This window comes from Bactrocera latifrons, unplaced genomic scaffold, assembly GCF_001853355.1.
Source record: "Bactrocera latifrons isolate USDA-ARS-PBARC rearing strain unplaced genomic scaffold, ASM185335v1 scaffold_4, whole genome shotgun sequence".
NCBI lineage: Eukaryota > Metazoa > Arthropoda > Insecta > Diptera > Tephritidae > Bactrocera > Bactrocera latifrons.
The window spans coordinates 2,322,077-2,331,014 of record NW_017537045.1 but is presented as its reverse complement, the minus strand read 5'-3'; the positions used below and the strand labels follow the sequence as shown (position 1 = coordinate 2,331,014).

The window sequence follows — 8,938 nt, the reverse complement described above, 5'->3', positions numbered from 1 at the left end:
CCGCCAATAAGATTTGTGCAGCTTATGGACCCGATACAGTTTCCATTTCCACCGCACAACGATGGTTTCAACGTTTTCGTTCTGGTGTAGAAGTGGTCGAAGATGCGCCACGCTCCGGAAGGCCTGTCGTCGAAAATTGCGGTAAAATCGCTGAATTGGTCGAAAGAGGCCGGCATAGTAGCAGCCGTAGCATCGGTCAAGAGCTGGGCATGAGTCATCCAAAAAAATTTTATGAACGCAAATTGAAAATTCAATAAAAATACCACAAGAAATACCGCAAGACTTTTTTGACAACCTAATATATTCGATATTCTATATTTTATTGAAATTGCGGTTTTCAAGTTCAAATCGTTGACTTACAAGGAATATATATGCCTTGGTACTTGCTTAAAAATGTTCAATTAAATATCTCCAAAGCTTGAAAACCCTAGTCTTACGAGTTCATAGAGACGATCAAATAGGCAAACTAGACTGTAAAATTTACTTACCGAATGTATCTTACTATTTACATATGTATATATACATAATATTACATCGGGTTACGTTAACTGGGAGCCGCTATCTCGTACGCGGACGGACGTGGATTTGCTTCCTTTGCGCTCCTTCTTTGCATGGGAGCCTCCTACCTCCTCTGTTTGCGCCAGTACCTCCGCTACTTCAGGAGTTTTCCACTCCCGGAGGTGCCTCAGGTACCACTTAAGATTAGCTTAAGATCTTCCTGCGAGGATCATCATTCCCGCCAGGGCTACCTACTGTTGGTAGCGGAAGCAATCGGCTTTCCTTTTTCTCCTTCTTCTATGAGCATCGTCGGTATCCACTCGATGCAGCTCCAAAGTATCCGAGCAGCTGAGCCCGTTGGGGGAGCTTTGGTGGTGCTAGCTACCGACACAGCGGCTTCAGTCGATTTCGCATTCTAAGCGCTGCATGAGGGCATGTTATTATTATCTTCATTCATGGGACCTTAGCTGGTATAAGGGAATGAAAAGGTCTGCCGCGCCAAAGCCTCATGACGAGGTACACGCACCATTACTTCTCAATTCGACATAGTGTAGGGATATGCTGCGTATACCTTACAACTTAAGCCCTGCACAACGACAAGAAGCCTGCCATTCGCAAAGGTAGATAAGTTCCTAAAATTCTCGAAAAAAACGTAATTTTTATAATTGTTTTTGAAAAGTTATAACCAAAAAATGTTTATGATTGTTCCTTTGATTTGATAAATATGAATGTCCGATGACGCACTTAGACCTTAGGAGATCCAACGTAAAAAAATTACAATTAGAACTTTTCGCTATAATGAAATGGATGTGCTTATAAGCTGGATCCGCGCATTAATTTCCTACAATTGCCCCAACAACAGTGCTACACCCACTACCCCCCCTACCAATAAGCCCCCTTCTTATTACCATGCCACTGTTCACTTACTATATGCCGTGGCTGACGCTCTTCTTTTACAATCACATATTTTGTGAATACTTTTGTATTATACTAAAATAGCTAGATAATTATGTATGTACATATGTATATAGTTAAGTGTTTACCTGTGTCACAATGTCGGTTAGCTAGGTCTCATAACTTCCACTTATTTCTTTTTTTTTTAATATTTGTATAGAGTTTATAATCCAAACCGGTTTTTCTGCCTCACTACATTTCAATTTGTAACTTTGCTGCTCCTCTTTTTTATCACTATCTTTCGCTTATCATCCAAACATATGTATATAATAGATATCCATATTTCCTATCATACATATTTCCTTTCAACTCTTCGTTTTCCTTTCTCTACCGTGCACTAGCTTGAGCCACTTTCTTTAAGCCGGCCGGAATATCGCTGCAAATCTTTTTATGACTTAACAGCTATGCCTACCTCGTGCGTATAGGTATATTGTGTATGTGTGTGTGGCGAGTTTATGAAGCCAAAAGGTGAATGTGTATGCGGCGCAGAATTTCGCAGAAGAAGTTCCACCGGTTGAATGGCTGATGTTTATGGAACTGCGCAATTTCTTCGCTTGAAATTCTAGACAACAAACCTTGTTTATGGCTTTAGCCGAGTCGCATACCTGTGCGTAGTAGACTGTGTACATGCGCAGCTAGTTTTTGCAATCCCAAAATGTCATACGCTGCGTTTGTTTTCCGTTCAGCAATAATCGAGGGACTAAGCAATGGCGAAAATTCCATAATAATTGCGCATCTCAATTCATATTACGTGCGTGTGTGTAGAGAGGATAAGGAGTGGCAATTTTAACCTGTCATTGTGAAAAATGTTTTTTTGAAACATTTCTTTTCCAAAAAATATGCTGAAGCAGAAAAAGGCGAACCCTTGTTATAAGAAATGTGTAAACCTAAAGGTATTACAATCGGACAAAGGAGCAATACACCTGCAGCTGGATGACATTTTACAGGTGCATATGATACATATGTATATTTAGTGCATAAGACGATTAACCAGTTCTTTCTAAAAATGTCCATTGGACTCTAAACTTCGGCTTACTCATTGATAGAGGTTGCAGGTAGTTTATACTTTATTAGTTACCTCTACGGGAGCTAGGGTTGCCTGAGCTATAGACACGTGCTTGTGGAAGCACGGAAAGATTCTAATTCTACATAACATCCAGCTTAGCTACATTATCTTTATATTATAGATTCATGATATTACCAGTATTATCAATTGGAATGCGAATTTTTCCACATGAACCCTCTAAAATATCCTAACAAAAATAGTCTAGATAACAGATGATTTCATAATTTTTATTTATCGGCAGCATTTTCAACATCTGCCAAGCCACCACCGTTGCTCGCTACACTATTTTCTTAAAATTTTTCAGTAGTACTATTTATGTTATTTTTGCTTTTTTTAATGTCTTGATTTACTTAGTCACCGCTGCTGCAGGCTTTAACGCGGTTTTGACGTTTGCTGACCTCGAGCAAAGGCTTCACCATCTCTATGCTGACCAAGCACAAGTCAACCTGTCCACATTTTGGTTCTTACTAGAATCGTAGAAAAAACTGAAGAGCGCCTGTACAAATCGTTTTCTTAGGATATGATAGGGTCCGAAGCTGAATGGCGTTAGCTGTAGTCATAGTTTCAGCCGTACGCATATAAAATGGTTATTAAACAGTATTGTAGGCCAACTGGTGGCATTCTCAGGCTATGGTATACTGACGACTCCATACAAGTTGATATGAAAAGCTCTAATATGATAATATTGCTTCTCGCACCGAGGTTCACCATCTATGATTTGTTTTTTGAAGCCGAGTCAATAACGATAAAAGGAATTTACTCTCACAGTGTGAAGTCTACATTCATTGATATGCCGCTGTTGTTCATCAGGATGTAATGTGCTCTTCAAATAATGGAACACTACAGATGTTATATACGTATGTATGTATGTATGTATTATTAATTTGTATACCCTCAACAGCGTTAATTAAGTTTGCCAAAGAGTTGATAATACCCTCAAGGTCAGAGACCCTATAATTTATACATAGGTATGTAGAAATTAATAGCGTAATGAGCGAAATCGAACTCCCAAGTCTGTCTTTTTGTACATACGGTACCTAGTCGCTTAGTTCCACAATAAGATCTTCATTTGTCCGAACTGCCTATATAGGAATACTACAGCTTTTTTAGTTGACAAGTTATCTTCAGAAAAATTCGGCATGTATTATTTTCCAAAGCAATGAGAATTTCATAACGAATTGGATGACGTTTTTTCATTCCTTAGTTAAAATTATTTAGTTCTGACCCTTTTGGTCATACATAAGGCAAGTAAGTAACATACAAAACTCTAGCAAAAGACAGAGAAGGGCCTATCTTTCACCATGGGGAAGTTTGAGACTCAAAGAGTCAAAAGCTTAACAATATAGCAGCAGCGGCGGCAAACCTCATTCAAAGGATGGTGGATCCACAGACTGATACCGGAACCCAAATACTAAATGGACATGCTTTAGAAGCTACATGAACAGATTCCAGCACGAAATTAGTCCGAATTGTCCGACGTGTTCAGAGTTTTTTGAAGACTCTGTGCAATATTCTTCTATTGTCGTCGCATTTTAAGTACAAGGGAAAAACTGAAAGCAACACTCGGTGCTAGTTTTACCACGGAAAATTGTATGACACTCATGGAAAGCAGTCAGCGAAGCGGCAGCCTTAATCATATCAAAACATATACATAAACATATATTATGTAGATCTGATTAGGTTTCCGTCAATCCGTCCCTTAGAGGAGACTTAAACGTCTTATCACACCCATGAAATAATACTTAATCAGGTTGGTTCCGTGGGAGAGTGTGGAGTTGAAAGTAGGTTAGGTTTAGTGGACTGCAGTTTAGGCAGTTGAAGTGAGAAAAAGCTGTCTAGCTGTTATTTTGCACGTCAATGGCTATAAGTTTTGCGATGTGTCGTGATGCTTTCTGAGACTTACCTTGTGCAAAAATATTACGTGATTGCTTTTTAATAAATAACTTTCAAAATAAAGCAACGCCAAGCTATTGTGCCAACAACAAAACTGCGAATGACATGCGTATACTTGCATACAAAAATGTGAACATATGTACGCATGTATGTATGTATGTACCTAAGTATATGTTTCTTGCATAAGTTCCAGTGCCGGCAGTCATGTAGACACATAATTCTTGGTATTTAACTTTAATTTAATATCAAATTTCATAGCTGTAAATAAATCAAACAAACACTACCGTATTTACTAAAATAACAACAGCAACAACAACAAGAGGACTCGAAAACAAACTTATTTCGGCAACAGATGTTTGTCTCTACTAATTTTGTTTTCATTTTAGCGTTTTATTGACATTTTGTTGTTGTTTCATTTTTGTGTGTTTGCATGAGTGTGCTTGTGTGGGGGGGTGTGTGGGAAAATGTTTTCCTTTGTACTCATTGAAATTTTTTTTGTATAAAACAAATATATGTGTGTATGTATGTTTGGATTAGTATTAGTGTATTGGTATATAAATATGTGCATGTGGATGCGGAAGTTAAGGGAACCAAACCACATATTTATTGTATAATTTTTAAATTGTTTCTAGATTTTTATGCCACATTTGTTCTATTTTTGCTTACAAGTGTTTATAAGTACATATACATGTGCTGTTGTATATGTTTATGCTTTTGTAAATGCATGTCCATTGTACACTATACATATTTATATTACATATTTACATACAAATACACATATACTTAGTTTCTCAATCTATTGCAGCACATTTTCATGCATGTATGCGTGTGACCTAGTTTCCATTAAAATGAAATTCGTCTTCTCGCATTCAATGTGCGGTCTTATATTATTATCTGGTATGTTGTTGTTGTTTTTTTTATATTTTTATTTTTTCATTTAGAGGCTGATTCGTTTGCTGTCGCACTGCACGCAGGCACACACCCACACCTGTCTCTTATACACATCTAGATGTGTATAAGAGACAGGTCTTATATTATTATCTGGTATGTTGTTGTTGTTTTTTTTATATTTTTATTTTTTCATTTAGAGGCTGATTCGTTTGCTGTCGCACTGCACGCAGGCACACACCCACACACATGATTACATACATACATAAATATGTACTTTTGGGCGGCTTATCACTTGGGCAGGCATTGACTGATGTGATAAGTCGGCATTTTGAGTACATAAATACTTACATATATGTATATGACATGCATACATTTCTACACCTACATACATATGTATGTAATTTACAAAACTTGTAACTGTCAAGCACGAATTTTTGGGAAAATATACATATACTAGAAAATAATTTTCATTGCTATTTTAATGTGTGCTCAATTGCAACTTGATACATTGAACTGAGATCACTGAGAGACTTGAAAATGGTCTCTAGGCCATAGAATAAACATTTGAAAAGGCGTTTCCGAGTGCTTGGAAGTGCATTTGAATCTTTAAACGCGTTGTTTTCCTTTTTCTCAAAATCATGTTTTCAAAGTCGGTGACCAACATTACTCGAAAAGGGCTAAACTAATTAGTCTCGAATTTTAATAGCTTCTTAAATATAATGAGCTCTTATATACTTATGTATATATTTAATGTAATTAATCGAAGATTTTTCTCACCGATAAATGCTTTTTTTTTTATGAACAAAAGCTGAAATTTTGTTAAAAAACCGCCATTTGGTCACAAAATTTTATTTTGTTTATTTTTTCGATTAATAATAGTTTAATAACTAGATTTAACATTACCTCATCGAAATCTGCTTTTTTTTTAATTTCAGGGGATCTAGTTTAGAGATATTGTGGTGACCGCAAAACGTCTTTTTTGAGTGGAGCTCCTGAAGATCAGTTATGGTTTCTTTCCGAATAAATGTTTACTCATACTAAGTCTTAAAATATAGTTAAAGTAAAAGTGTGTATAAATTTTCTCAGAAAAAATTCTTGAAAATTCCCTTTTTTGATCTTCTAACTGTATATAACCTCTCAAAATGGATCCAACTTGGTCGAATTGCGAAAAGGTTATTCACCAAAGTCTCTGTAATAGGAACCGTACCTTTTACTTACTGGGCTGTGTTAGCCTGTGGGATCACACGTTATATTGTGGAATAAACCATAAATAAAACCTACTCCTATACTATACTAAGTATTGTCGCTAACAGCATGGATCAACGAACAATTAGTTTTCGAACAACTTTTTAAAATTGGAAATTGTTACTTTTTTTCTTTGCCGTCGCAAAATTAGTAACACTTGTAGTTAATAGGTAAAAAAAAATATATATGTATGTATGTACATATTTACTTACGTATGAAGGCATTTTAATATTTTTTGTTAGGGCTGGCTTAGTACCAATTTTTATAATTTTTTAATCCTTTCTTCAATTTTTTTCCATAGCATAACTTAATACCTACTTTAGGGTGGTACTCAAAAACTCTAACAGACTTTTTTTATCTTTGTGCCTTTCTACGGATAAAAATCAATGCAAAAGATATTAAAATAAAAAACTCCTTCAAGTTAAAGATTATTAGGGCGCATCGAAAGTCAAAAAGTTTAATTCTTGACGTCTGTGCTTTAATGATTTTTTTCTGAAAAACTACCCCAACTTCAATACACATAATTATTTACTTTTCATTAGCTATTTAAATTTTTTTTGGCCAAGCCGAGTTTGCGTTTTCATACTTTTTGAATCCTTAATTGCCTATTTTCTTTCTTGTACTATTAGCTATAAAAATGTATTAGGGTGGTAGTAAATTATTAATTCAATAACTTATTGAGGCCGTTTCGTGGCCTTGAATCGGTAACACTACGGGAAATATTAATATATTTTTTTAAATTTTCATATAAATATTTTAGTCCAAAATTGTACACGGCAAAGTCAATCATTGAAGTCTGGCAATTTAGATCAAAATGCTTAAGCATTATCTTTTATTTTTTTCCTTGTGGAATTTCCTTCAATAACTTCCTTTTTTACTTTTAAGAACCATCCTAATGTTAGAATGTGTATAAATTGATCTTCTAGTTCTCAACACGTGTTTTGAACTACAAAACCATTGTACAAATTTGTATGTATGTACATACATACTTAAAAAAAAATATATGTATGTATATAAAGCAGCAATCTCTACTTTTCAAGGCATCTGCATCCAGATACGTATGTATATTTATGTACATATGTATACATGCACTTATAAAAATTTGTATTATATTCAATTCGGAGTTGGCTCCGTTGTCGATTTTATTTTGTACACACATTTTCTGTTACTCCAAGTTACACACGCATACAAATGTATATGTACGTACATATACACATAAAGTTAAATATTCGCTTTGTTTTTGTTTCCAATCGTTACACCCTTCTTTTCGCGTATGTTTTTTTGAATTTATACCTTTATTGCACTACTGCTCACTAAATATACATATACAGACGAACAATCAGATACATATATATATGTATGGACATATTCAAACATACATTTGATCACTCATACAATCATATCTATGTTTCCAGTTCCTCTATATACTCCAAGTGTGTACGTGTGTGTGGCGGCAAAGTCATAAACAACAACTTTGCCGCTGCTCTTTGTGCTGCCGTCGTTGACTGCGTTGTAACGCCAGCTGCGCTTTTGGGCAGCGTGGCAGGGGTTTATTCGTGCGTGCCGCCTAGGAGTTTCGTTCAAATTGTATTCGAACGCTGAAGCGAACGGTCGTACTATTTCCCAAAAAACTGCGAGAGTTTCAATACTCAACCAAAAAGCAAACAACTCATCTTATAAACTTGCAATCAAAGTAAAAACTATCACAAGAAATTGAAAATTTTCAAAGTCAAAAGAAAGCGAAAAAGTGTTTCAATTGTGTTGTGAAAGGAGTTTCGAAAATACAAACAGTGTAAAAACTGCGCAAAACGAAATAAAAATTTGTCAGTGTGAATTTTTCAAGTTTTCGAAAATTATTTTTTAACAAAAAATTATTAAAAGAGAACAGTGACTGCAAATTGTGTAGGCTTAACGCTTAAAAACATTAAAACTATTGCTTGAAATTTCAAAATCCGTTTTCGAATTTTCAAATCGTTGCCAAATAAAGCAAACACATCTTAAATGATCACACACTTACTATCCTGATAGTGTCTGCAGTGTTTTTCTGTGTGTGCGTCTTTCAAATACCTGCCTATTATTTCCATCAAAAAGTTGGCGTTTTTAATATCGTGTTGTAAACGAAAAGCTAACACAACAAAATGGCTTTTGCAATTATGAGCCGTGGCTTTTTGCGCACTTCCAAAGAAATGCTGGAACGCAGCATCGCCGTGGGCAATGCTGCAATCTCCCATTGTTTCATGGACATTGAAGCCAATGTAAGTGTAAAGATATTGTTACTAGCTACAGTCGTACACAAAAGTATGGGTGTGTTAAAAACATAAGTTTGAAGAAAAAAATATAAAATAAAATAAAAAAAATTAAAAATTAAACAATAAATTCAAATTTTTTTTT

At 35.3% G+C, this 8,938-nt stretch overlaps 1 protein-coding gene across 1 annotated transcript in view; it reads left to right on the top strand.

Annotated features, from left to right (window-relative positions):
* Positions 1–8,115: 8,115 nt before the first annotated feature.
* LOC108972390 (sarcoplasmic calcium-binding protein) overlaps positions 8,116–8,938 on the top strand; it is a 14,515-nt gene continuing 13,692 nt past the window's right edge. The window contains exon 1 of the mRNA XM_018938945.1: positions 8,116–8,802. Within this exon, the coding sequence (XP_018794490.1) occupies positions 8,686–8,802 (117 nt within the window). The 5' untranslated portion in view covers positions 8,116–8,685. The remainder of the gene's footprint in view (positions 8,803–8,938) is intronic.